The 27,445-nt window shown below is 63.4% G+C and overlaps 2 protein-coding genes across 8 annotated transcripts in view; one reads left to right on the plus strand and one right to left on the minus strand.

The window, feature by feature from the left end:
- Positions 1 to 12: 12 nt before the first annotated feature.
- INF2 (inverted formin 2) lies at positions 13 to 27,329 on the minus strand. Of its 7 annotated transcripts, XM_079127661.1 has the most exons (24): positions 26,482 to 26,624; positions 24,664 to 24,760; positions 15,937 to 16,336; positions 14,770 to 14,885; positions 14,545 to 14,704; positions 14,019 to 14,052; positions 13,027 to 13,168; positions 12,317 to 12,458; positions 11,409 to 12,161; positions 10,752 to 10,897; positions 10,620 to 10,681; positions 10,151 to 10,253; positions 9,906 to 9,991; positions 9,376 to 9,476; positions 7,893 to 7,963; positions 7,711 to 7,818; positions 7,293 to 7,363; positions 6,520 to 6,640; positions 6,150 to 6,314; positions 5,863 to 5,965; positions 5,578 to 5,736; positions 4,433 to 5,074; positions 3,901 to 3,957; positions 13 to 731 (listed from the first exon to the last, which is right to left on the minus strand). In XM_079127661.1, exons 3-23 carry the CDS (start codon positions 16,325 to 16,327, stop codon positions 3,902 to 3,904), a joined length of 3,732 nt encoding a protein of 1,243 aa, XP_078983787.1. In that variant the 5' UTR covers positions 16,328 to 16,336; positions 24,664 to 24,760; positions 26,482 to 26,624; the 3' UTR covers positions 13 to 731; position 3,901. The 7 variants fall into 7 exon arrangements, with proteins under 7 accessions (XP_078983787.1, XP_078983786.1, XP_078983785.1 ...); XM_079127660.1 differs by lacking the exons at positions 24,664 to 24,760; positions 26,482 to 26,624 and adding an exon at positions 27,229 to 27,329; XM_079127659.1 differs by lacking the exon at positions 24,664 to 24,760 and having other exon boundaries at positions 26,482 to 26,620.
- The window catches only part of TMEM179 (transmembrane protein 179), an 88,320-nt gene continuing 78,896 nt past the window's right edge, over positions 18,022 to 27,445 (plus strand). The window contains exon 1 of the mRNA XM_079127668.1: positions 18,022 to 21,083. Coding sequence (XP_078983794.1) covers positions 21,069 to 21,083 — 15 coding nt within the window. The 5' untranslated portion in view covers positions 18,022 to 21,068. The remainder of the gene's footprint in view (positions 21,084 to 27,445) is intronic.

Here is a 27,445-nt window from a genome sequence, read left to right on the forward strand (position 1 = left end):
CCGAACACGTGGTCACAGCTGACCAGGCTTGCTTTTTATTGGTTGAAGTCCCTGCTGGCCTCCAGCCTCCTCAGTACAAACCTGGGGGCAGGAGGAGGCATGGCCAGGCTGCCCCTCACAGGGTGGACACTGAGGAGACTCCCAGCGGCTGCTAAGCCACCATGTGGCTGCTTAGGTGGACCCTTCTCATTCCTTGGGGCCAGTCCAGTGCAGTGTTGGCAGGCCTGGCTGTGTCCATAGGCAGACCCCTCCCTACCTCCAGTGGCCAGACAGAGGGGCCCTTGGCCTGGGAGGGCCTAGAATCCCCTTGCTGTCCCAAGTCAGCCGCCTCAGAACAATGAGGACTCAGGACAGCATTCCAATTAAAAAGCCGCTGAGCTGTGGGAGGCAGGGCCGGGCACTGGGCCACGGCAGATGTGGGCCCAGATGGGAGGAGGCCGCCCGCGGCACATGCAGGGGCAGGGCTGGGGTTGTCTGGAACAGCGGGTCGCCCGGCAGTGCGTGCAGGTGGTCAAGGGTGCCCGGCCCAGGGCGCTGGCGCCTGCTGGGTTCTAGCCGATGGCCAGGAAGGCTTCGGGAGGCCCTGGCTGGGTAAGGCACGGAGTTTTGGTTTCTCAGGGGCCCAGTCCCAGCCTGGCCCTGGAAAGCTTCACTCACAGCACATCCAGCCGCCCACTGCGGTGCCCAGGCTGGCCAGGGCTCTCACTTGGCTTTGGGCTTGGGCCTCAGGCCTGTGAGGAGGAAGAGAAAATGACATCCTAAGAAACGGCCTTGCTGGGGATGGCTCTGGGTGCCTTCTGGGTCCTAGGTCCCATTGTCTTTCCCTGTGGCAGCAAAATTCATCCAGGTGGAAGGTGCCAGTCTGTGTGAGTAGGAGGCCCCTGTGGAGGGCATGTCTACAAGAGGCTTGGAGCCCTGAGCTGTGTCCTCTGCGGAGATTGGACCCTGTGGCCCCCATGTCACAGACTTGTATCCATGTCCACTCACCGAGCCCCACCTGGAGCTCTCCATGTCTGCCCCACCAGGCCCTGTGCTGGACTTTGTCCTGCCTGCTCTCTGCTGCATGCTGAGAGCCCCAGGACTTGGTACCAGGAGTCCCCTCAACTGGACTCCTGCCTGGCTGACCCCACAAGTGCCCTGTCCCCAACGCCCTGAGCTCCTGTCCAGGGCCTTTGCTCAGCTACCCCTCTCCCGGTGCCACCCTAGGGTTGGGTAGTGTCCTGGGCTCCCCAGGAAGATTTGGGTTTGAAAACCCTCTGCTCAAAAGACAGAGTGGGATGATGAGTTGGGCAGCGGCAAAGGAAAAACCACTCAGGGGGACTTCAGGACCACCCACCAGGAGCCAGGCCTCAGGGGGACTTCAGGTCCACCCACCAGGAGCCCAGGTGGGAACTGCAGGCCGGGCCAGAGAGGGGGACGTTCAGAGCAGGGAGGCTGCTGACCTAGCGGCACAGGACAGGGCGTGGCAGCTGACTGGTCCTCATGGAAATGCAGGACCCTACCGAGCACCCCAAGACCCTGCACGGTGGCAGGGTGGTGAGGGTGTGTGGCCCTGCTGTCACCCGGCTGCACCGCACGGTGGCAGGGTGGCGAGGGTGTGTGGCCCTGGTGTCACCCGGCTGCACCGCACGGTGGCACGGTGGTGAGGGTGTGTGGCCCTGGTGTCACCCGGCTGCACCGCACGGTGGCAGGGTGCTGAGGGTGTGTGGCTCTGGTGTCACCCGGCTGCAGGGCTGGTGCCACCTTGGCCGCCAGTCATCGTCACACCAGGAAACCAGGAGACAGCCCAGGCCCTCCCCAGTGCTCTCTGCCAGGGTTCCTGCCCCCACAGGGGGAGGCCGTCAAGACCAGGGCAAAGGGGGCCCTGAAACGGCAGAGACAAGGGGCAGGAAGGTGCGGGAGCAGAGGGGACCAAGAAGGGACACTGAACACCCCGGTTCCGGACAACCGTGTTTCCAAGGGCCCCAGCACGAACTCCGGGTGTTACTATGGGACAAGGGGATGCGTCTGCCTAGCTGTGAGGTGTCCGGGGGCTCTGCGGCTTCTACGCTTGGCAGGCCCGTGCGTTAGGGTTTGGATGTGAGCTGTCCCCAAAAGCTCACTTGCAAGAAGGCTGGAGGAGAAATGCCTGGGTTGTGAGAGCCCTAACCCTGTCAGTGAGTGAACCCCGGGTTAACTAAGCAGCTCCGGGAGGGGGAGCGTGGCTGCAGGAGTGACCAGTGGGCCTGGCTCTGGTGGATACCTGCATCTGGCCAGTGGAGTCCATCTCTGCCTCCTGCCCACTGTGAGCTGCTTCCTGTTGCCCTATCCACCATGATGCACTGCCCCACGTGGCACCCAAAGACTGGCACCTGCTGTCTATGGACTGAGACCTCTGACCCCGTGAGCCCCTAAATAACCCTTTGCTCCTCTACCACTGTTCCAGTTTGGTCTTCTAGTCACAGCGGCAAAAAAGCTGAGGAGAACCCGGTGGGTGCAGAGGGGCAGGCCTCAGGACAGCCCGCGGGACTCAGCCCGGTGGGCAGGGCAGCGGAGGGCAGGCACGGCTAGGCGTGGCCACGCCCACACTTCCTGGAGGGGCGCTGCAGGATCGGACCTCACCAGCAAGCACCCCTCCAAGCACTTTTTACAGAGAGCGGGGCGCTGGAAGGGCAGGATTTCTCCCTGGGGCCCCAGCCACGCAGTTCTCTGGGACCACTGAAGTCAAGCAGGTGCAGACCAAGCCAGGACGGCCCTGGACTGGGCCACATGTGCCTGCCAGCCCTTCAAGCCCACAGACCACACGTCCACTGTCCCCCACCCAGGGCAGCAGCTGGGTAAGAGCTGTGAGGACACAGGCTGGCCTCTGAGGGAGACCCGGTGCCCGGCTAGCCCAGGGAGCCAGGTTCAGGGAGGAGCCCCAGGCAGCAGAGGCTGGGCCAAGCGCCAAGCAGGCCCCAGCGGCAAGAGCAGACTGTAAAGAGGAGCGTGCTGCTGGTCTCTACCAGTTTGGCCATGGCACGGCAGCCCCCACCCAGAGCCCAGTTCTGAGCGTCAGGCCTGGCCGTCAGCACGTGCACAGCATGAGCTGGATTGGCCGTCTGAGCAGTGCTGGAGGCCCTGGGTCCCTCAGGCCTGAGTCACGGAGCTCCTGGTCAGGCTGGGCCCACTGCCTCCCTCAGGCAGAGGCTGGGCATCAGCAGGGGCCCAGGCTGCTGGCGCTGCATCTCGACCTTCTGGGCACATCCACAGCCCTGGCTGTCCTGCCTGCACGGGGTCCTAGAACCTGACGCATGCTGCACCTGAACAGTCTGCTGCCTCAAGGACCCGGCCACAGGGCACAGAGTGGCCATCCACCCCGTCCCTGGCAGCGTCTGCCCCTGGAACTACCCATCTCCTTATAGCCTCCCTGGGAACACACTTGGCCAGCACCCGAGCCACAGCAGGGCTGCATCGGCCCTGGGAGGCAGACTCGGGGTGAAGGTGTCCTCCAAGAGAGCGGGATCAGCAAAGCTGCAGGGTTAGTGGGCAGTGGTTAGGGCTAGATGTGGGACAGGAACAACCTCAGCCTGTCCTGCTGGCCAGGAGGTCAAGCCACCCCCAAAGACCTGGCACTGTGTCCACAGAGGCCCCAGAGTCCCGAAGGGAGCCCGGCTTGGTCCCGTCCACCCACCCTCTCGAGGCCCGTGAGGCCAGCCCTGAGGTTGCCTCCTGCCCCAGCAGATGAGGCATCAGGAAAGCGGGACTTGGTCGCCTGACCTTCCCTGGCAGAGGAGGACGGGAAGGAGCCCGCCACCAAGGGCCACGGGTGCCAACACCCGGGAGATGGGGGGAGGCAAGATTAGCATCCAGGAGGCTGGCCAGCAGGCTGCGGCCCGTGCCACTGCCATGTTGGCACACATGGCGCTGGCGCGTACGTACCTCACTGGATGGCACACAGTCTTTTTGTTACATTAGCGTCAGAACCAGGGGCAACTTCTGCTTTCAAACAAGAGAAACTGCGCTCAGTGCTTGTCACACACGGGAAGCTGGCCTCAGCGTCCGGGGGCATGGGGCCAGGCGGCCTCGCCAACGCCCTCGGGGATATGCCACTGGGGTGCAGTGCCCTGGTTCTCTGGCTACTGAGCCCGAAGTGGCCACGTGCTCAGTCCACCCTGCAGCAGCCTCTGGCCGTGGTTGCCCTGTCCCCAGGCCCCGCGGGAGCGGGTGTGAGGCAGGAACCAGGGGCTCAGGGACAGTGACATGGCCGTGGAGGCCCCCAGCTTCCTGCCTATGTGCAGTGCCCCTGGGACTGTCCACTCCCTCTCCAGGGTGGGGTTGCGCCTGCAGCACCCCCTGGAGAGGAGAGGAGAGGGGCTGGCTGGCGGCAGAGCAGGTCTGACCCGCCCTGGGTGCAGAGCTCAACCATGGGCCAGTGGCCCTGCCTGTCCACTGGCCTGGCTCCCCGAGTTACCTTCCTGGCTCCTTGCAGGACGCTTCTTCCTTCGCTTGCTTGTCCCCTTTGAGGCCCGGCCTCGGCCCCTGGGGAGGGTGCCAGACCCCGAGGAGTCAGTCACCACGTCCTCGGAGAAGGACTTGTCCAGGGATGTGTCCAGGGCAGACTCGGGGGCTGTGTCCTCCTCATCCTCATCCCCACTGGGGCCTGTGGCAGGGAGGCCAGCACTGCGGCCTCGGACAGCTGCGTCCTCCAGCACCTGGCTTGTGCCATGCTCCTTGACCTGGTGGCCGCCTTGGATGCCTCCAGGCTCCTCGGTGTCCTGCTGTGAGCTCCTGGCCCCAGGGGCCTTATTGCCAGAGAACTGGAGGGGCTTTAGGGCCCGGGCATCGCCCAGAGTCACTGGCCAGACCCCCTCAGAAGGCTGTGGATTCAGGGTGTCCTCCGGGGCCAGGAAGTCACTGGCATCCACGTACCAGGAGGAACGCCTCTCCACGGGCCGTGGACTGCCCTCCTCCCCAGCGGGCTGTGGGCTGGGGGTCACGGCATCCGCAAGGTCCCAGCCCTGCAGCTTCCCAGCTGTGGCAGTAGCAGGGTCCAGCTCAGAGGCAGGGCAGCTGGCCTCCCCGCTGGGGGTTTGTGCAGGGTCACTGGCAGCTGCTGTAGATGGAAGGACGCATCAGGGAAGGGCCACCCCAGCTCCTCCCTGGGAGGCCTTCCTGACCCCCAGGCTTGTCTGACCCCTTAAGTTCCACTGTCTCAGGGGTCCCCACATGTGGCCTTTCCCTGGCTGGACAGGACCCTCGCATCCTCGTTCTGTCCACAGCATGGGACAGTGGAGGGTATCCAAGAGCCACATGAGTCACCATGTCACCAGGTCCCTGCAGTGGCCCTCAGGAATAGGGGCCTCTCCCCGAGGCCTGCCTGTCCCACCACCTCAGGTCCCCCGAGTCCCAGGGATGTCTGTGGTGGGCACCGGCTCCCACGTCTCCTGGGACGTGCCCAGGGGTTGGACAGATGATGTCCACACCAGGGCTAGCCCCTGCAGTGCTGTCAGAGCTGCCCCAAGAGGCCCCAGCTGTCCCCTCCCTGCAGTGCCCCAGGGGAAGGCACGGGCGGGCTGTGGAAGGGAACCTGAGGAGACGGGAGGGCTAGTGGCTCACCTGGCACCATGGCCCGCGGTTCTGCTGAGGCTGCCTTGCTGCCCACCTCACTGTCCCCTCGGCCTCGGGCCGTCTTCCGCAGCTGGAAGCCCTTCCTGATGTCGGCCAGCAAGGCATCGATCACACACACCTCCTCCTGCCTCCCAGGCCCCTTTCTGACTGTGGAACCAGAGACTCTCAGAGAGCTGCTCTCAGCCCCCAGGAGAGGCCCGGGGCGGGTGGTGCTATAAGGGAGAGAGGAAGCGGCCCCGTTGGCCCTGTCCCCACTTGGGTCCCAGTCCTCACCAGGTTTCCCATCCTCGCCCCGCGGCCTCTGTGCCTCCTCCTCTGCCAGCTGCTGCTTCCTCCTCTCTGCCTTTGCCAGTTGCTCCTTCCTGTCCTTGTTCTCCTGCTCAGGCAGACAGGAGCCCCATCACCCCAGCCCTCAGCCACTCTGTGAGCCCAAGATGGGTGTGTCCCCTTCCCCGAGCCACAGGGGGACATGGGACAGGCGGGGCTGGCTCATGTGGCTGTACCCACCCACACCCCCTGGACGGAGAGTCGACTTCTGCCTACAGCCTTGGCCGGCCCACCTTCAGGGCCCGGATGAAGAGGTCCCGGAAGGTCTTCATGGTGCTGAAGGTGTCCTCCAGGGAGAGCTGCTGGGGGTCTTCACACAGGTAGTCGGCCAGCTCCAGCTTCTTCTGCTCGATGGCCTCAAACACCTCGTCCAAATCCCGAGAGGCTGTGATGCTGGCCTGTGGCATGGGCTCTGTCACCACCCGGGACTCCCAGGCTGGGCCCAAGAGCAGGGTGGGGCCCACGGTCTCAGGAGCAGGGCGGGCCCCAGGCTCCGGGAGGGCCCTCTCTGACAGGAACACAAGCCAGGAGACCGAGGAGCCCACCCCCGGAGGCTCCCGGGCCCTGCTCTGCCCACAAGCTCAACCTCCCGTTGCTGCTTGCCTGGAGGCGCTGGGCATACTGCTCCTGCACCTCAGCGATAGAGGTGGACACCTTCCGCTCCGTCTCCAGGAGCTTCTTCAGGTTGGTGCTAGCTTCAGAGCGGATGACCTCCAGGTTGATCCTGAAAGGCACCGCAGGGTTGGGCTCGGTCAGGGTACAACTGAGGTCCTGCCCACACTGTGCTGGCGCCTCAGACCACGTACACTCTAGGTGCCAGACGGTCAGCTCTGAGGTGCGCCATGCCGTGGGGACCAGTGCCTATTACAGCAAGCACTTGCTTCAGTTTGTACTGGACACGGACCCCTCATGGTCAGCCTGCCCTCCCTGCCTGTCCCCAAGGCCTGATCAGAGCAGCTCCAAGGGCAGTAGAGCCTGGGGAGATGTGTGAACCAGAGTCAGTGGCCAGTTGCCCTCTGGTAGCCCTTCCAGGTGGTGCTGCTACCTTCCTGGCCTCAGCTTCCTTGTTTGCCCCTTGGGGTGGCACAACCTTGCTCATGGGCCATCATGAAGGCCAACCTTTCAAAGAGGCTGAGCCAGCTCAGGTCACTGCCTGCCTCCTTTCCCTGCCTAAGCCACACAGGGATGGGCTACAGCAGACACGAAGTCCTGCTGCAAAGGGAAAGTCAGCATTCTCTAGGCACCAGTCCTGGGGCACTGGGGTTGTGCTGAGCTGATACCTGGCTCTGGCCTGTGCCTTATGGTGGGACCCAAGTTTAGGGCTGAGGTCCGGGTCCTGGGCTGCTGAGGGGTTGGGGATGGGGAGAGCCACCTACCCTGCTGCCTGGGAGGGCTGCTCTAGGTCCTGGGGCAGCTGCAGGAGGTCTGGGTGGCTCTGTTCCACTTCCTGCAATAGGATGTGTCTGGGGAGACCCCGCCTCAGCCCCGCTAGGACCTGGGTGTGTCCCGCCCGGGCTGTCTTAGCAAGGGGGCCAGGAAGTCCTCCTCCCTGGCACCCTCCTGGGGCCCTCCTGGGGCCTTGGGATCCTCCTCTCCGGCCTGGCTATGATTGTGAGGAGGTCTGGCTCTGCCTTGGGACATGCCTCACTCCAGGCAGGGGTGAGTGTCCTGGGGAAGGACGGAGACCCGGCCGGCCCAGGGACTGCAGGAGGGAGGGCGAGCCGGGGAGGGCCATGGTGTGGCTTGAGCAGGCTGGAGGGAGCCCGGAGCCTGTAGGTCCTGCTGGAAGCCCACCTGCAGCACATGGTGCAACAGTGTCACACGGTTCTGCTGGGACTTGGTCTCTGTGAGCTTCAGCAAGGTGCTCATCTTGAAGCCATCAGCATCCCCGGTGTGACTGCCCTGGGAGGGACAGGGGGTGAGGTCTCCCTGCCTCCTGAGGGCCTGGAGGGCTGAGGAGCAACTCCCCGACTTACATAGTTGAGGAAGTTCCCGATTTTCAGGATCAGCTGGCAGAAGACGGGCAGCCGGTGGCTGGTGAGCAGGCCTGCGGGCGGGTAGGGCTGAAGGACACAGAGGCCCAAGGCCCCAGGGCCTGGCATGGAGTCCATTCCCACTCCCCACCCTACAAGCCCCCTGCCCAGGCTCAGCCCAGCACAGGAAAGGACACAGGGCAGGGGCTCAGTGGGTATGAGCCCTTCACCACCAAGCTCAGGAGCTCTAGGGAGGAGGTATTCTGAACCCTCACAACCCCAGGGACAGATGACCACCACCCTGTTCGTCCAGTAAGGACACTGGGGTGCTGAGAGGAAACTTCTGGAACCTGTGGCTGCCCTGCTTCTCTGCTAAGCACCCTCGGTGGCAGGGAGGGCAGCTCTCTGGCTCAGTGGTTGAGGTGGGAGTGGACGTCCACTGCATGTGCCTCTCACAAAAGCAGGCTGCACCCTGGTTAACTGATCCCACCTGCATCCCTAGCCTATGGCCTGGCAAGCCCCTACCCGTTCCTCAGAGGTGGCAATCTGCATGCGCCTGTGTGTGTCTGTCTGAGGTGTGTACGTGTGAGAGGTATGTGCACACACATGTGTCTGAGGTGCATGTGTGTGTCTGAAGTGTGTGCATGTGAGTGTGTCTGAGATGTGTGCATGTGTCTGAGGTGCGTGGCATGTGTGTGTCTGAGGTGCATGCTTGTGTGTCTGAGGTGTGTGCGTGTGTGTCTGAGGTGCGTGGCATGTGTGTGTGTCTGAGGTGTGTGCATGTGTGTCTGAGGCATGTGGCATGTGTGTCTGAGGTGCATGTGTGTCTGAGGCATGTGCATGTGTCTGAGGTGCATGCTTGTGTGTCTGAGGTGTGTGCGTGTGTGTCTGAGGTGCGTGGCATGTGTGTCTGAGGTGCATGTGTGTCTGAGGCATGTGCATGTGTCTGAGGTGCATGCTTGTGTGTGTCTGAGGTGTGTGCACGTGTGTCTGAAGTGTATGCATGTGTCTGAGGTGTGTGCATGTGAGTGTGTCTGAGGTGCATGCATATGTGTCTGAGGGGTGTGGCATGTGTGTGTGTGTCTGAGGTGCATGCATGTGTGCCTGAGGTTAGCGCATGTGTGTCTGAAGTGCATGCATGTCTTAGGTATGTGCACATGTGTGCGTGTCTGAGGTGTGTGCATGCCTGACTGAGGTGTGTGCATGTGTCCGAGGCGCGTGCATGACTGAGGTGTCTGACACGTGTGCACACGAGTCTGCTTGCTGTGCTGTGCGTGCACAACACCATATGCACACTGTACCTAATGCACGTGTGTGTCTCAGGCAGTGGCAACAGTGCAGACAGGGTAGTCTCTGGTGAGGTGAGGGTTGGCCCCGTGGGCACTCCGCAGTTGTCGCGATACTCCTGTAGCGGAGGCCCCATCCCCACCTGTGTGGTGGGCCCGTCCTGTGGCGCACACCCCTGCCCGCCCCCGGCCCCACTCACTCTCACAGGCGGCGAGCACCAGCTGGGCCTTGGGTCGCGCCATGTCCAGCACAATGGCCGTGCCCTCACACAGCAGCATGCACTCCACCCGCAGCTGGTAGCTGGCCCGGCAGAGCAGGGGTCAGGGCCTGGAGGCTCCCAGACACCTGCCTGGCTCTGCAGTGTGAGGGCCCAGAGTTCGCTGGGCAGAGTTCTGGCTTTGGTGGACAGAGTAGAGGAGGGGTCCCATGGCCTGGCCCCCTTCCGCATGCTCATTTAGGGCCTGCCCCAAGATGAGGTGGGCACAGTCAGGACCTAGAGAAAGAGCCCATTCCCCTACAGCCAGGGAGGGCTGGTCATGCAGAGGCCTTCTCAGGAAGACCCGGATCCCCTCGTGAGGCCCCAGAGTCCACCCACTCCCTCTACTCTTTGAGGGACTGTGCGAGGGACGTGGGGCAGGAGTGACATTGGCAAGCAGACAGCTGTCCAGACCCTCTGCTCCAGGCCCCCTCTGCCCTCTCCCTCCCTGGGCGCTGGGGTGGGCTGCTCACCAGGGAATATCCAGCAGGAGGATGTAGAACTGGTCAGCATTGGCCAGCTTGACTCGCTCCTCTGTGAATGTCCTCAGGTTCTCAATCTGCCGGGAGGAGGCCGGGTGTGGGTACACGTGCACACCAGTCCTCCTCCTCCGGAGGGTGTCCTGGGTGGCTCCCAGCCTGCACCACCTACAGCAGGTACCTCTCTGCCCCATGACCCTCCCTTCCCCACCTGTTTGGGTGCCAGGGTCCCAGCTCACCTCATGCTTCTCTGGAAGTAGTTTCAGGAGTTGTTTGAGAACCTCCACATCAAACTTGGCTGTGTCCCCAGCCCGGATCATGGCGGTGACCTCCTCATTGGAGCTGAAAGGGTGAGGGGAGGGGGTCGCAGAGAGGGCAAGCCATTTGCCCAGGGTCACATGGTAATGAGGCTAGGGCCTGACGGCTCACTCTCCCTGTCAGTATGGGGGTGGGTGAGGACAGCTCAGGGTCATCCAGTGAGCTCCTGGCAGGGGTCAGCACCTGAGCTGCAGCAGAGAACCTGGGGGCTGGGAGGCAGGGCCATGTGACTTGGCCGCAGCTTGTCCATAGCCTTGGGGACACTCCAGGCCGTTTTCCTCAAGAACCTGGACTGGTGGCCTCCAGGGTCTCCTGCCCTGGGGAAGGAGCATGCACTGCCCCAGAGTGGCCAGAGGGTGCTGCCGGGCCAGGCTGGCTGGTGAGGCTCACCACTTAAACTGCTTCAGGAAGATGTTGAGGTTCAGGCTCTTCTTGGAGTCCAGGAAAGTAACCTGAAAAACCACACATGAGTGGGACCCAGAGGGTGGCATGGGAACCTGACGATCCTGGCCCCCTGCCCACCTCCTTGGGCTCCTTCCTGGCTGGGGCGGCCGTGGGCTCCTTGGGCTTGGCTGTGGGGAAGGAGAAGAGCCGCTCAATGCTGGAGAAGTCGGGCTCCACCACCTCCGTGCCAGGGCTGCTGAGCGTTGCCCACATGGAGTTGCGTTCTGCAGTGAGGGGCAGGAGGGGGTGCCACCATCAGGCTCACACCCACTCCAGGCCTGGGGGCCTGGGTCCAGGCCTCTGAGGGCTGTCAAGGCCCTGCATGGAGCCCAGCCTGGGTCAAGCATACAGCAGGTGCTTAATAAGTGCCTGGCTGCTATTCTGCTCTGTGCATGTATGTGAACACACATGCATGTATCCGTGTGGCACATGTCCTGGCCTGTCTGGCCTTAGTCTCTGAGCATCAGCACCCAGGCCCCAGGGTGCCATGCACAGGGCTGGGCATGGGCTGTAGCACTAGAGATACACACAGCCCACAGGACCAGAGGGTGGCCTCTGCCTCCCCCTCCCCACACCAAACCACACGGAACTGAGCCCAGAGCAGGGGCCAGGCTGCTGTGGCCATGCACGAGTGGGCACAGCACAGAGGGACCTGCCTGGCAGGCACGTGTGCAGAGCTGCACCACCGTCCCCAGCACCTTGGAGGGCACCTGCCTCTGGGCTCTGCAGCCTCACCTCGGGCCACATTGGATGGAAGTTTCTGCCAGTTCAGTTTCTTCATGCGCAGTGTGGGTGGGTTGACCCTGCGGTGGCTGGGGACCCAGGCTGAGCCCAGGCTGTGGTCCACGTGGGCCACAATGAGCTCTTCCACGCCGCCCGCAGGCAGGGTTGGAGGTGGAGGAGGGCCCCAGCCCACTCCCGGTGGTGGTGGAGGGAGTGGAGGAGGGGGTGGGGGCATGGAGCTAGGCAAGGGAGGTGGCACAGGGGGTGCTGGGGGATATGAGGGCCTTAGTCCTGGTAAGGGAGGTGGGGGTGGTGGAGGTATTGGAGGGGAAGTGGTCCCCAGGCCTGGCAAGGGAGGCGGGGGTGGGGGCAGTACTGGGGGAGACGTGGCCCCCAGGTGAGGCAAGGGAGGTGGGGGTGGAGGGGGTGCTGGGGGTGACACAGCCTCCAGGCCCGGCAGGGAGGGTGGGGGTGGCAGGGGCCCAGGGCTGGAGCTGGGGAGGGGGGCTGCAGGTGGGAGTGGGGGCGCTGCTAGCTGCTCAGGGCTCTGGATGCTGACTGTGTGCTGGCAGGCAGGAGCTCCTGCCTGCTGCTGGCTCCCCATGCTGGCCAGGGGAGCAGTAGTGTTTTGGGGGGACCTATCCCTTGGACTTTGGCCCAGGTTGGCCTGGACACTCTTGTGGGCCTTGTCCAAAGAGGTGGGTCGGGGCCTCCCTCTGCTGAACAGCAGCCGCTCGGCCACCTCCTCCTGGGTGCATTCCTGGGCTGCAGCGGGGGAGACGTTTGGGGTCAAGAGAGAGAGCCAGGGGATGGGGCAGAAAGGATGGGTTAGGGGTCAGGGTGGGCACCCCCATGTGGCCTAGGACCCGTTTCTTCCCACCAGGTTGTCCCCCACGCCTGCCTGGCCCCCAGCCGCTCACCATCGCTGGCCAGGAGCACAGCCCGGTTCACCAGGCTCTCCAGGGCCTCCCAGAGCAGCTGTCCGGAGCGGCTGGTGGGCTCCAGGTGCAGCAGGCCCTGCAGCACTGACAGCAGCTGGGCCGACGCTGGGGAGCAGCTCACCTGAGTGGGGCGGGCCGATCAAGGGCCGGTCAGTGGCAGTGCCCTCCCCTGCCCTGGGCAGGCTGATGCCACCAGTCTGTCTGCTGGGGCACCGGACCCACTGCTCGCTTCACGGAGCTGAAGGCCTGGTGACAAGCAACTCGGAGACAGGGCTCCTGGTGTTACTGGTAACACTGGGGCCTGTGCATCGTGGGACATTAAATGGCAAGGGAGCATGCCCTACCTAGGAGTGACCACCAAAAATGTCTCCAGATGTCGTGGATGGTGCAGGGCCAGTGAGCAAGAGGGCCTGGGTGCAGCTCAGACTCAGTCTCTTAGACCCTGGCCTGGCCCTGAAGTTCCCTAAAGTCCTCCGACAGTGACCAGTCAGCTGGGTCCAGGATAGCATGGTCAACTCAGGGCAGTCCAGTCCTTCTGGATCAGCCTGTTCCCAGGCTGCCTGCTCTGGGCTCTGCCTCACTTCCGAGCCCCCTCCCTTGCTGCTCGCTGGAGTGTGACCCTCGTTATGCGTATCTGCCCAGGTCATGCTGAGGTCTGACCCTAGGGACCCAGGCCCAGACCAACAAACCTTGTGGAACAGGGACGCAAAGACCTCTTGGTGGCTGTTCATGTTGAGGCCATCACACACACGTTGTAGCTCCTCCTCATCCTCTGCCTTGGCCTCCTCGAAGGCCTCCAGCTGGATCAGCAAGTCAGCGTCCTCCAGGTCTCTGAGGCAGAAGGACCAGGGTAAGCTGACCTGTTGCTCCTACCAGCTCTGTGTCCAGGGATGCAAGACAGGGTAGCCCAGGGCCCTACTGCACATCTGTTCCTGCTCTGCTGACCCAAGAACACTGGGTAAGGCTCCTGGGCAGCCCTGCGGCTGACACATGGCCACTGCAGCCAGGGGCTGAGGTAGGCTCAGGTTTAAGCCCCGTGCCCTGCTGGGCTGGCCACCTGGGCATCTCCACACCCCTCTGAAGGGAAGCACAGTCCTCCTGAGGGGGAAGCGCAGGCCTTCCTCTGGGGGCTGGGCTTCTGCCCTGAGCAGGAGGACCTGGGAGTTCACTGGGCTCAGGTGAAGCCAGTCACCTCAGTCTGGCCAATGAGCAAAGCCCTCAGCGGGCAAGGCCAGTCCCCCACCAAATGGCCTGCCACTGACTTTGCAGAGCTCTGCCCAAGGCCAGCTGGACAGCACCATACCCTCCTGGGGCGCCTGGGCTGACTTCCCAGGGTGGGAGTCCACCCTAAGTGTGGGCCTGACGAAGGCTGAGATGGGGGTTCTTGGCTGAGCAGGTTCCTGGCAAGGCTGGAATTCAGGGTCGGGAACTAGAACCGCATTTGAGTTTCAGATGAGGGATGAAAAGCTGCGGGCGTGACTGTATGTGGGCACCATCTGGGGCCCTGTCCTGTGTCCGAACTACCTGAATGTCTCCTACTGTGCCTGGACTGGGTGCCAGCCTGGAAGCCACCTCTGCCAGCTAGAGGCCTGCTGGGGCCAGGCCGCTAGGACACCAGGGAAGGTGGGCTCGGTCTGGGAGCAGAGGGCAGCCAGTGGGACCAGCCACGGCAGGGACTCACCGCAGTCGGGTCAGAATGTCCAGCAGCTGCAGCCCTGAAAAGGGAGAGGTGGGGAGGGTCTGGAGGCTGTCTCTGCGCCCCCGGGTCTCCTGGCCCTCGGATATCAACTCTTTCACCACCCCGCCCTGCTCACTCCACTACGTGCATCGCCCGCCTCACAGGACATTAGGGTCCTGAGGCTCCAGAGGTGGGGTGACATGCTGGACACACCATGGTGGTCACTGCCAGAATGGGCAGGGCTGCAATTAGGGACCAGGCCAGCTGCCTCCCTCCACTGCCCAGAAAGCCTCTAAATGGAGGCTGACATCCAGTTCTGAGGCCTGTGACCTGAGGCCCAATTCTGTAACAGTGCCCCACCTGGCTCTGGGGTGGGGCAGGTCCTTCTGCAGTCCCTCCTCCCCAGGGTGTGAAAAGTGTGGCCCCGGCTGGGTTGGCCCACGGACCTCTGGGAAGGCCCACCAGGTGTCTGGCCAGCAGAAGGGCAGCCAGCAGCCTAGGCAGCAGGGCCCCGGGCTGGGGCAGTTACCGATGAACTCGCTCCTCAGCTGGGCTCGGGTGCGGAGGTCCTCGGGACCGAGGATGACAGCGTTGATCACACTGAGCAGGGTGGCCACGTAGGGAACGTTGTCACTGTCAGACAGCTCTTTCACGATGACACTGAAGCGGTACTGCTGGCTGCACACCGTCTGCAGAGCCCGAGGGTCAGTGCGCTCCCGGGAGGTCCTGCGCCCGGCCCCAGTGGGACACTCACCTTGTAGTGGTCCAGGGCATCCAGGGTCAGTGCATGGCCCTTGGGTGAGTAGATGCACAGGGCGGCCAGCAGCTCAAACACTTGCTTCTTGACCATCACGTTGGACGTGTCCAGGGCTGCAGGTGAGGGCGCAGCATGGGTCCCTGTCTACCCTCCCTGGCCAGTTTTCCTCTCACCCACGCTGCTGACCCAGGGCCCTGCCTCCCAGCTGGAACTCCCTCCAGGCCTGGCAAGTAGGCACCAGGGGGCGCTGTGTGCTCACCCATGCCCACGGTAGGTGCTGGCACAGGGCTCGCCTGCCATTGGACCCTGCCTCCAAGACCACAGAGCCAAACTCTAAAGGAAGGGGAAGGTGACCCCCCAGCATCCCCAAGGTCAGCTGAGGCTGAACTGGGATGGCCTCTGTCACTGGCTCTGTGCCCAGTTTTCTCCAAACTCAGTACCAGATGCCTTCCGAACAGATAGCCTGAAAGTGTTTTTTCCCCATGAACCTCTGCCTTCGACCCCATCTCCAGAACTGAGAAAGTTCTGGAGGTGTCTCTCAGCTATCCAGCCCATAGGGCTTGATGGAGGGGCTAGCCAGGGGGCTGAGGCTGGTGTGGGCCTTGGTTGGACGAGAGATGGGTGGCTTCTGGCCTGCTCACCACACAGGCTCCTGCCTGTCTGAGTGCTACCTGGAGCAGAATATCTGGGGGCAGGGGACACAGAGACCACTGTCCATCACGCCTCACAGAGGGTCAGAATGAAGTCTGGCCACAGCCTGGCGAGACTTCCTGGGGCCAGACGCAAACCATGAGTAGCACTTGGGGTCCACAAAGGTGGAAAGCAGTAGGAGGCAGAGGCCAGGGCTGCCTGCCGGGAAGGACAAGTCCTCTAGGGGTAGAAGGGGGGCACAGCAGGGTGGGGGGGGCGCTGTGGAAGGTGCTGACGGACAGCAATAGCCTTAGGAGTGGGCTAGACCTGGGGCTGTGATGGGCCAAGGTCCAAAGGCTCAGGAGCCAGGTGGAGCCCACATGGGGGCCACTCAGGTGGACATCGTGAGAACCAGGGCTTGAAGCCCAAAATGGAGCCAAAACAGGGCTGGTGGAGTCCAGGATGGAGGGAGGGAGGCGGCCTGAGGTCCCGGCTCTCCACCTACTCCTCCCGGCCCGCCGCGGCCTGGCTCACCCTGGGACAGCTGGCGCACGTAGCCCTGGTTGCTGAGGATGTACTCGATGCCCTGCTGCGAGTTCATGACGGCCCGCACGCAGCTGACGCAGGTGAGCTGCAGCAGGGCGTCCGCGATGCGGGCCACACCGCGGCCCGACAGCCGCGACAGCGCCTCCAGCAGCAGGTCCAGGCCGCTCTGCTCCAGGAACTGCACCATCCAGCCGCCATCGCTGCTCTCCAGCCGCTTGCGCAGGCCCGAGTAGTTGACCACGGAGGGCATCTGCAGCAGCCGGATGCAGAGCTCGGCGTCAGCACTCTCCAGGTTGGCCTCCGTGGGGTCCGAGTCCTGCGGCCCCAGCCTCTCCTTCAGCGCTGCCCACTTGCGCTGGGCTCCCTCCTTCACCGACATCTTGCCAAACTGCAGAACCAAGAAGGACGGGGCTGTCAGCCCAGCCAGGGGAGAGGCTGGAGTCCAGCTCCGCCCCTGGTGGCATGTGGATACCACTTTCTGCTGCCTCAGTTTCCCATCATGCTTCGGGCTCACACCCTGGTGGACGCCCTGGTGAGCTGGGAAGGCTCCCCATGCCCTCACGAGCAGTGTCCCTGCAGACCTGGAACCCGGGAGGGCTGGAAGAGGCCCAGTGGAGGCTGTGGGGGTCCCACCAGCTAGAACAGCACGGGGCAGTGGCGGCGACATAGCAAAGCGCCCTTTTCTCTCTGCATGCTTCCCGGGCCACCCACGGCCTCAGCGGCGGGGCTGGGAGGAGGCGCGGGTCTCCCCAGGCCTCAGTCTGGCTGTGATGGGTGGAGGGTACACAGGCGCAGGCAGAGGCTGGGCACACAGTGGCACCTGTTCACGGGCAACAGGCTGGCTCCAGCCTAGGCCTTCCCCAAAGCAGAACCCAGCACAGCAGGCAGAGGGCACCCCTGCCTGGGCCCTGTTGGTTGTGACGCTGTCCCTACCGTAGTCCCTGGGAACAGGCCTCAAAGGTCAGGGGCCTCCCAGGCCCTTCTGCAGCCATGTACGGCTGGATCTTATATTTAGCCCCTGAGAACCGCAGTGTGCAGCGGGTGGTGGGGGCAGGTTTGGTGGAACTCGGCCCCACTGTGCCTTAGGCCCCTCCAAAGGCCCAGGACCTGCCTGCACCCTCCACCTGACCCCAGCTGCCCCACTCACATGGCAGGCATTTACACTGGACAGGGGTTGGGGGGACAGAGGCAGCCCCAGGCTGCCACAGCCCCACAGCTGGTGACCCCGAGTCTGCTAAATGTCCAGTACAGCCTCACGTCAAGTACTCCCTCAGCCAGTAAGCTAGAGAGGAGACCCCTGACCAGAGGGACCACCTGAGGTCACCCAGGAGACTGTGGCTACACAGGGGGAGAGAGCCAGGCGTCTCTCCCAGCAGGCTCTGGGGCCCAGTGCCTCCCTCACCCTGGGGCGCTGCTGGGCTTGGCCCTGGTGAACACCTTGGAGCACCCACCTGCCCCGGCCCCCGCCCCTGCTTACCCAGCTGCCCTGCAGGGCCTTCTGGTGGGAACCTGGCATAGACTGGAGGGCTGTCCTATGCATGTGGACCAGCTCGGCCACCAGCAGCCCTCCACCTGTCAATCTTATCAGAGCCTCTGGTTTCCTCACCTGCTTCTTGGGCATCTGGTGGCTGGAGTGCCCTAGGAGACCATAGGTGTGGACACCCCTGGCCTGCGGGCAGCAAGGGGGCCCTCTGGGTGGGTACCAGCCCCCCGAAAGCTCCTCAGTCTAGGTCCTGTGCTGGGCCAAAGTGTGGGGAGCCCAGACCCTCCGCTTGAGACCCACATGTTAACCTCAGCCCCCAGGCCTGGCCCCCAGGCCCCGTCCCTCTGTCCACTTACCCAGATGCGCAAGACCTTGCGGCCACCTCTGCCCACCCATGCTGAGCCCGGCCTCAGGCTTCTCATCGCGGTAGTCCTCTGCCAGCCTCGGCCGTTGTCCCTCCCAGGCAGCCTCAGGTCCCCAGGGCCACAAACAGCAAGACTGCCAGCCTCGGCACGTCTCGGGCACCCTGAGGAGGCTCCTAGAAAGGACCCTCCCTCCCCACCCACCCTCTGCCTCCATTGGCCAGAGCTCCTGTCCACTTGGCACAGGCAGAGTGGATGGAGCATGAACTCTCCCAGGCCAGGCCTCTGGCGTCTGCAGTGCCCTCTCCAGCCAGGAGCCCTAGGAAACCGTGGTGCAAAAGAACCTGAACTTTCAGAGACAGCAGTCACCCAGAACTGCCCCATCAGGCTCCAGGCCTCCCAGATGCAAAAGTCAGCATGCTTGCAGACCTGGGACGGCCTCTTCTGCCACTTCTGGTCTTCCCTGCCCGGGGCACCCACCATCCCCAGGACTAGAAGCTCCCTCCCCAAAAGACCCTGATCGTCAGGAGCCCCCTCAGTCTGTGGGGCAGAATCTGGCCAGGAGGTGTGTTCTGGCCCCATGCCACATCCTCGGACTGAGCTGCACACGGTGGGCCATGCCTCACTTGGCCCTGTGTAGGGACAGCAAGTTGGGGCAGGGCTCTGCTGGGTGTGGCCCGGCTGGGAAAGGGATCTCAGCTGGACACCCCCAGGCCGGGGTGAGAGCACTTTCTTCCCTCTATGACACTGGCCAGGCTACTAAACTTCATTCTGGGACATGCCCATTCATGGGGCCAGGCCCTGGGCCAGGGACGTCCCCCTAGAAACATTCCAGCTCTGCAGGATGCGGCTGAGTACACAAAGGGACAACAGCAACTGATGAGGAGCTCTGACCCACAATCTGTAGCAACCAGTCCAAAAGTCACACAAGCCCTGCGGCAGCTGGCCCCAGCAGCTGGCACCTGGTTAATGAATGACAGTTTCCATAATTTTTGTGCCTGCTTCCAACTTAGGACCAACCAGAGAACAACAAACCCGCTAAGCAGCAGGATGCCCCACTTCCAGTTAGCCTCCAATCACCTCATCTCTGAGGCTTCCCTTTTTTCTACAGAAAAAAACTATAAAGCTCTCTCCCTCTCCTACCTGCCTTCAGGTCTCTGCCAAACACAAGAGGTGGTAGCTAACCCCCTTCCACAGCTAGCTCCAAATACACAGCCCCTGTGGGCCCCCGTAGGCAGGTGGCTGCGCACTGGCTCAGTGGGGGGCAGGGGAAACCCAGCTTACGGATGTCAGGTGCACTAGGCCATGGGAAGCACACGGAAGCCTCCAGAGCCGCTCTCTGGGCTTACCAACCGAGTCGCCCTGGACAGGTTACTCTGCCCCTTTGTTTTCCATCGGCACAGTGAGACCCAGCGGGATCCGCACAAAGGAACTGGAGAGGGGACAGAGGGGGAGTGCAGGAATTCTCACATCTGCCTTGACACGGTCCACAGACACCTGGCCGTTCCCCCTCCAGCCCCACCTGGTCCTCAGGCTGAGTGTCAGGGGCCCAGAGAGGCTTGGCACAAGCCAGAACACAGGACTGTCTTCAGCTTAGGTGCCCTGGAGTGGGGTGTGTAGGAATTCACATCCAAGAGCACTTGCAGGGCCCCAGCTGTGCGGGCCCAAGCACCTGGTTCAGGGCCTCGGGCAGCTGAAGGTCAGGGCACTCAGGAAGGTCCCATATGCCCCCAGAGACCCCTCTAGTGGGTGGGACTGCCATGGAAGGTCTCGGACGGAGCCCCTGAGGCTCTGGAGCTCCAGCTCAGCACTGGCAGGGCTCTTGAGCCGCTATATTTTCTAGCAGCAAGGGTTTCCACCGGGAGGGGCCAAGCCCAGCTCCGACTGTGGATCCCAAAGGCCTGGTCTCCTTCCTTCCTGGGAGGGCCAGCCCAGATCTAAGGGCTGACCTGCCCTCTGGAGGAGAGGACAAAGGCCAAGAGGCTCCTGGGCCACCTCGAGGGTATGGCTCCTGTCTGCCTCCTCCACTTATGCCTGGCCAGGCTGGACTGGAGATGCTGCCTGCACCCCACACGCCCAAGCAGCTGTGCTGACTCAAGGGAAGCCCAGTAGTCATCTGTCGGGCCGAGCTGGTGGATGTGCAGCAGGACCAAAGCTGACCCGAAAGACCTCAGGCACCATTTACCCAGCCCCTGCTGAGTAGATGGAGAAACTGGGCCAGAGAGGGCAGGCTGCCAAGGTGGGCACCAAGCCCCACCCAGTACAACTGGCCTCCAGCAGGCCAGCAGTGGGGCTCTTGGTTCTCTGGGGAACCTGCTGAGCCATTTAACCTCCGGGCCTCAGCTCCCTCACCCATACAGCAAGGATCACTGCAGCCACTGCCTCCAAGGAGCCAGCCACAGGGTCCCTGCATATGGCACAGGCTGGGGGTCCCCATGCCCTCAGATAGCTCCACCATCCCTGCAAGGACTGCCAGTCCAAGGGGCTCAGGAGACGTCGAGGCAGAGGGGGCAGGTGAGAGCTGGAGAGGGGCCAGTGGCTGGGGAGGGGAGGCAGCTCTGAGGGGACCTGTCTGTGCCAGCCCTGGGGCTGGGGTGCTTCTGGGCCTGGATCCAGTGGAGGCTTGGGGAGGGGGTGAAGGAGGGAGCCTGTCTTCCAGGGGTGGGTGGAGAAAACGGCAGGAGCGGGATTCCGGAACTGGGAGGCAGGGGCTGCCGCATCGTATTTTTAGCTCCTCCAAAAGCCCAAATTTTTCCACTGCCTGGCAACCTCGGTTCTCCAGAGCTGCACGCGTTCCTGGCAGCTCCCTGAGTTCAGGGGCAGCCCCCGGAGCTGGGCCTGTCCTGCTGTGACCCCATCAACTTCCCTTCTACCACAATGTGAGCTCCCTGAGCCTGACTCAGCAAGTACAGCACCTTCCCACCAGGCTGCAGGCCCGAGGGGCCTTGCTGCAGGTTCCGCCCACGTAGGGGTCCTGTGCACACAGGCCTCGGGAAAGGGTGGAGGAGTGACCAGGCTGTCTGCATGTCTGCAGGCCTGGATCACGTAGGGTGGGCGTGGCGGTGTTCAGGGAGCCCACAGCCCCGGAGCTCAGGCTGTGCAGGGCGGGCCCCACTGAAGCACTGTGGTGCGCAGCCCAGGACGGAGGGTCCTAGGAGGGGCTGTGGGAAGGCTCTCAAGGCAGCGTCACATCCAAAACCAGAAGGACGGGAGCAGGAGGCCTTGGGTAGGATTCCACCCACGTGCCTGTGATGTGTCACCAGGACACCTGCTGAATGCCAACAGAATCGGTAAACAGGAAATGCCTGCTGGGGCTCGGTGGGCACTGCCCTGCCCTGTGCCCCAGGCAGGAGGGTCTGACTCAGGGTTGCCTGTGCTGAGAACTGTGGGTCTGGGACTCCATGAAGGGGCTGGGGTGGCCTCGGAGTCCCCTCCTCCAGAGCCCAGCTCACAAGGGCCAGAGGAGGTCAGGAAGGCAGAGGCCTTCACACCAGGAAGCTGGGCATCCCATCCCACCCGCTCCAAGGTAATGCAGGGCTGGGTGCCTTAGGCTCCCACTGTCACCAGAGGGCCCTCTCTGGGCCTGTCTCCCCAGCTGCACAGAATAGGGCCACTGGGGTTTGCTGAGGGCCTGGGCCTCTCCAACCTTCCTGGGTTCTGGTGTAGAGTCTGGGGCCAGGGAGAGGCGTGGGGCAATGACAAAGACTGTGGCTGCCAGTCAGAGCACTTTTGGGTACAAGGCCTTGCCCTCAGCTGCTGCTGGCCCCATCAGTGAATGCAGAGTGCAGGGGTGCAGTTCTGGGGTTCAGGATGGGAGGCAAAGGGACTTGCCAGGCCCTGCAAGTGGCAGTGCTGGGATGACTGTGGTCTGGTGTGCCGCAGGCCTCAGAACCTGGCCGCAGGTTCCGCCCACCTACGGGGGTTGCGCTGGGTGAGGGGCAGGTAGCCATGAAGACCCCAGGCTCAGCCCAGGATGCCTACCTGGATCCTCTCCCCAAGACCAGGTCACTTAAAGATGCCTCCTCTGAGAGGACCCATGTCCGTTCTGGTCTCCCTGCTGTCCCCCAGGGAGGGATAGGCTGGCTTCAAGACTCGAGTTCTGACCACTGAGTGCTTCTCTGGGCCTCACAGTGTTCCGTCCCTAGCCTGTCCTCCACAAGCCAGGGCCTGCAGTCCCTGACTCCCACAGTGTCCCAGTACCAGGCTGCCCACCCAGGAGCAGAACAAGGCAGACCGGGTGTGGGAGGGGCAGCCCGCATTCCCCGGTGTGGCCAGGGCAGGTGCTGGGCTCTGGTTCCAGGTACGGAGGGACCCTGCGGCGTGGTGCGCAGGTGCCTCGCACGACCCACTACATCTCCTATTCCTGCCTTCAACTGGGGACAAGCATGTCAAAGCCTGTCACTTGTGGCCCCGGAACTACAGAAAAAGACTGGGCCCTGACTGCCCACATCCACAAGGCCTGCTACCTGCTCGACAACCAGGTGAACTGGGACAGAGCTCGAGGCCCCCAGGCTCCTGTCCCTGGGCACCAGCACCAGGAGACCTGGCAGCCTGACTGGTGGGTGAGATCCTGAGCCCAATGCATCCTGGTGGGAAGCGTCAGCGCCAGGGCCCTCGAGAACGCCAGCCCACTCTGTACCGTTTTCTCACCTGTAAAATGGCCAGGGGTTCTCCAGGGAGCCCGGGGCCCTTGCCCTCGGCCAGTTCACCCAGTACTGCCCCCAGGCTTACCTGGCCATCAAGGACCAGAACCAGGCTGACCCCTTGCCTCCTCAGACCCCACCCTCCGCCTGGACCCTCTGAGTATGGGGGTCCCCATGGGAATCCTGCTCTCGAGCCGCTCACATCTGTGCACGCAGGGAGGCAGACAGGCGGGGACAGGCAGCGCCTGCCCCCCCGCTGCTGGGCGCAGGCGGCAGTGCCAAGCTGTACTTGGAGCAGAATGGGGACAAGAGGCACGTGGAAGGCGGGGGAGGCAGGCTGCACATGGAGGCCACAGCCCAGGGCCAGGCACAGATGGGAAGACTGAGGCCACGAGATGCAGTTCTCATGCAGCTGGTTAGGCTGACTTCCAGGACATGTCCACCACTGGACAGGGGCCAAGATCAAGCTCAGCACAGAGAAACCCCTGGCAGAGTGTGTGTTGGGGGCACCCTGGCTGAGGCTGGCATCTGTCCACAGCACTGAATGGGTCCTCGGAGGAGAGGCAGAGAAGCTGCCACTGGGGAGTGTCCACCTGGGACACCTGCCACTCTCTGACCCACCGTGCTGGGTTGGTCTCCACCCTAGCTCTGAAGTGGGGCTTCGGTGGCACCATCTGCAAAATGGAAAGCAGACCCTGCCTCCACCTCCCCAAGTGTCTTCCTGGCTGGCTTCCTGTCCTGTAAGGGCTTCCGTGTTGGGCCGGGTCAGACTGGTCTCCTGGCAGCACAGTCCACACCCTGCCTGGGGAGGCGCCTGCCTCCACTTTGAGGCTGGCCCCAGGCAGAGCCCCAGGGGAGGGGGCAGCTCTCCAGGCCACGCCTTGCCTCCCCTCTCGCTTTGGACCTGGCGTACTCAGACCAGCTCCAGATCAGGGAAGGGGTAGTGGAGAGAGCTGTGGCCATCTGCTGGCAGGGGGTCTGCTGCCCAGGGTGCCTGCAGAGGCCTCTGTCACTGGCCAGCAAACCAGGGGAGCAAGATGAGGGCGAGGAGGCTGACAAGGCCCCGCCTGGCCTTCCCCTGTAGACTCCCCAGTCCCATCCTGCCCCCTCTGCTACCCTGCACCCCTCTGCTTCCTGTAGCAAGGAGAAGCTGAGAGAAGTCACAGGGGTTGGGGGGACAGACAGGCAGAACAGGAAAGAGGCCATGGCCATTCTGTCCTCAGATAGTGCTGGAGAGGGGCCTTGGCTTCAGTCCTCCCATCCGGGCTGTGACCCCACCCCCAACCTGCCAGCAGGACCCCAGTGCCTGATAAACCAGCAGTTCCAGGGACTGGTGCAGCTGTATCTGCCTAGACTGCTCTGGAATCACACAACGGGGGAAAGATGGGGAGCCTGCCCCTGCTCCCACCATTTGGAGACCCTGTGGGGACTACCTGACCAGAACAAAGCACTCCCATTTCCAGGACTATGGTACCTGGCCCCCAAGCGGGCCCCATCTGTGGACCATGCGAAGCGATGAGGCTGGGCATGGTAGGGTTCCACAGGCTGCCAGTCCTCTCGCCCTGACCCAGTGAGTGCCTCAGGGTACCTGGCACAGTGCTGGGTACTTTCCCACAGTGGGGAGTGGTCCATGGGCAGATGCCCACAGGGCTTTATGGTATCTCCTGCCAGAATGGATGACCCTGAATCTATAACCCAATACCTCTGGCCTCAGTTTTCTCACCTGTGAAATGGACAGCATTTGAAGTACTCAGGGTGTGAGGGCCAGATGGAGCTGTGGGAAGGGGGCAGGTGGGTCCACTTGCCCTTCACTCTCTCAGCACACAGACCCCACTCAGGAGCCATGAGTGGTGAGAAGACAGGCCAGGCTTGGGCCAGCTCTTGGGGGCTAAGAGGCAAAGGGGAGACCTGAGCAGCACCCCAGCCCTGTTTTTTACTTAACCACCTTAGAAAGGTACTATAAGAGTGTACTTGCAACAGCCCCTGTAGGGGACAGACAAGTTGCCCCCGCTTTCCCTGGCTGGCTCATGCACAGCTGGTGGTCAGCTGGAGGTCGCAGGTGCTGGACAGACGAAGCTGTGAACAGGCTCAAGACTCAGCCTGTCCAATACCTGGGGGAAGGAGTCTCCTTACTAAAGTGAGCTGCAAGGTAAAGGCCTCGAACAAGAGGCCACATGTTTGGGGCTGCTCTCACAACTCCAGTGACAGAGAATACACCTGGGCGTACCTCCTTGTCCTGGACTCTGTGTGTTCCCCAGGCACAGCCCCTCAGACTGGCTGTTCTGGCCTCTGCCTCCCAGCTATCCTGGCCTTGTCCACAAACTCTGAAAACAGAAGTGGACACGCCCTCCTCAATGAACTGTGCCCACTGGGCCACGAATGTGCATTTATCAGACTCCTGCTGTGTGCAAGACCAAAGCAGTGGAGAGGTCAGGCAGCAGAGAGTCGGGCCCTATCCCTCCCACCATGGGGTCCTTGACAAGGCACCTCAAGGAGCTGGGCTCTGGCCTGCTTCGGGCAGCACCCACTACCCCTCCCAGGGCTGGGGAGCTCCACCCTGCCCACACCCGCAGAGAATCCCCTGTCCTCCTGTGGCCTTCACAACCCTGAAACTTTCCCAGCCTGGGAAACAACTGCACTTTGATGGAAGGTGGAGTCTACTGCAGGTAGGAGGCTGGATCCCAGAATGTGCGGTGTGTGTAATTAGCTGACAGCCATCAGCACCTACACGGGGGTGGGGGGAGGCACGGGTGGAGGTGGGGGGTGCTGAGGGTTAATTCTTTGCTGCTCAGTGGCCACGTCATGGAGGAGCAGAGCCCTCCACAGCAGCCTGTGGGGCTGGTCCGCAGAGGGCAGCGGCTCCTGGCCCTGCAGTCCTCCTGGAAGTGCTCCCTTTGCCTGCCAGGGGGCCTCTGCTGGTTGGAGCTCTGTGCTCCTGCGGAGGGCTGTGAGGCAGACCCTGGCGTTGGTGCCTGCAGCGGGGCTGGGTCGAGCAGGCTTTTTAACAGAAAGTTACTGTTGACCTGAGGGAACAGGGGCAGGGGGAGGCCTCAGACCCGGGCCCTGCAACCAAATGCCCATGTTCACTCCCTGGAGGCTCCTGCCCTGGGCGGCACCCCAAGGGAGGTTTGCTCGGGGTCTGCCTTCCCCACTTCCTCAGGCACGGATCCCAACTCACAGCAGATGGGAACCTGAGTTCCAGAGAAGGCAGGGTCCTGCCGGCGTCTCACTGCCAGAGTGAGGGGCAAGGAAGGCAGAAGGGAGCTTCCGCACTCTAGCCTGGGTGCAGGCTGCCTGTGCCACTCTGACTCTGGTTTGTCCAGTTGGGGCGTGGCACTGCCACTGTGCAGCCTGGAGCCCTGGGTGGCTGGAGGATCAAACAGACCCAGGCCTCCCGAGGGACCGCTGTGGGCTGGGTAGGGGCACAGTCAACTGGCCTTCCTCCCAAGGCCATGGTCACTCCTGGGGTCCCTCCCTAGGAAGGAGGTGGACAGGTGGGGCTAGGGAGCATTAAGGACCGCTCCCACTCCCAGCAATCCCAGTTGTGAAGGGGGCTCACTCCCCAAGGCCAGGCAGCGGCTGTGCTAGGGCCGGCCAGCACCCACCCGTGGCCCAGGCGAAAGCCAGCCGTCAAGGCGGGGGCGCAGACCCGCCCATGCCTGGGTGCCACCGGGGCACCGACCCGGAGTTGAAGTTTATTCTCTCAACTGTGGCTGATTCATGGTCAGGATGTGGCAGCCGCGAGGCGGGAACTGCTTGCCCCAGGTCGTGGCCCGCCACCCGCGGGCGGCGGGCGCTGAGGCGGCACCTCGGCGCCGGGCCGCAGTCCAGGGCGGGGCGTGCGGAGCCTGCGAGGCCGGCGCGCCCAGTCCCCGCCCGAGGCCCCAGAACTGGTCCCCGGACAGCCCGCGCCGCGGGCCGACTCGCCACCACTCAGGGCGCACACGCGGCGGCCCCGAGTCCCCTTCCAAGCTCCCGGCGCCCCCGCCTCCTCCCGGACTCAGTTTACCCCGGGGTCCTGAACCGCCCGGGGCCGCGGACTTACCGGGTGGGGGCGCGGGGGGGCGGTGGCGCGGCCGGCGCTGCGTCCGGGGCGGGTCGGTGGCCGGTCGGTGGCCGCGGGCTGCCAGTCCCACTGCGGCTCTCCGCACGGTCAGACCCGGCTCCCGCGGGCTCGGGCGGGGCCCGACGGAGGAAGGGGAGGCGCCACCCCGCCCGCCGGCGGCCACGTGGGGGGCGGGCTGGGGTGGGGTCGCCGGGGAGGCCCCGCCCGCCCGCCCCGGCCAAGGAGGGCGCTTGCTGGGGTCTCCCCACGCCTGCGACACTCTGGCCGGCCCTTTGCCCAGCCAGCCAGCCTGGTTCCCGGTGGGCGCAGATGGGGTGGGGTCTAGGAAACAGCAGGAATGCGTCCCCCCCAGCCGGAGCTCACTGCCAGCTTCCTGCCCCCATCCCACATCCTCCAGGTCCACCCCCATCAACAACTGGGCGTCTGGGGAGCTCACCCCACGGAGGCAGAGGGACGGGACTCCCTGGCGTGTTCACTCTCCCTCTAGGTCAAGGAGAGCCTTGTCAAACCGGCAGGATCTGGTGTCCCGCGCAGTTCCCCTGGGAGACTGCTCTTCCCCGCCTCAGGGGATGGAGAGCGTACCCATCCACCAGGCCAGTCCTCCTGTGCTCCAGGTGACCTCAGCTGGGCTGTGACCCTGCTGAGCCTCGATTTTCCCAGCTGTAAAGTGGTACCTCCTCGGTAGTAAGAAGGAGGATGAGCACTTGGGTGAGGCTTGCCCCTCACCTGGCCTCCACTCTCCCCTGCAAGCGGGCAGCATGGCCCAGGGCAGAGCCACGGTCTTCAGACCTGGGTCCAGGTGGCTCCCCCTCCTCGTAGCCAAAGCCATGCCCTCTGGGTGCCCCCTGTACTTCGGCATCCTTCCTGCTCTCTAAACATCTGCTCCTGGAGCAGATCCCCTCCCAGCCCAGCAGCCACAGCCCTGGAAGTCTCCCTGGCTCAG

Source organism: Sciurus vulgaris, assembly GCF_902686455.1.
Source record: "Sciurus vulgaris genome assembly, chromosome: 2".
Taxonomy (NCBI): domain Eukaryota; kingdom Metazoa; phylum Chordata; class Mammalia; order Rodentia; family Sciuridae; genus Sciurus; species Sciurus vulgaris.

What these genes read in the sequence shown, in the direction of transcription:
- INF2 (XM_079127655.1), bottom strand. Translation starts at nt 17,853, where the DNA reads ATGAGAAGCCTGAGGCCGGGCTCAGCATGGGTGGGCAGAGGTGGCCGC. An exon ending in GGTGCTCGCCGCCTGTGAGA is followed by an intron (nt 7,964 to 9,375) that starts GTGAGTGGGGCC and finishes ACCCGCCCGCAG; the next exon opens with GCCTGCTCACCAGCCACCGG. An exon ending in TCGGGAACTTCCTCAACTAT is followed by an intron (nt 7,819 to 7,892) that starts GTAAGTCGGGGA and finishes TGTCCCTCCCAG; the next exon opens with GGCAGTCACACCGGGGATGC.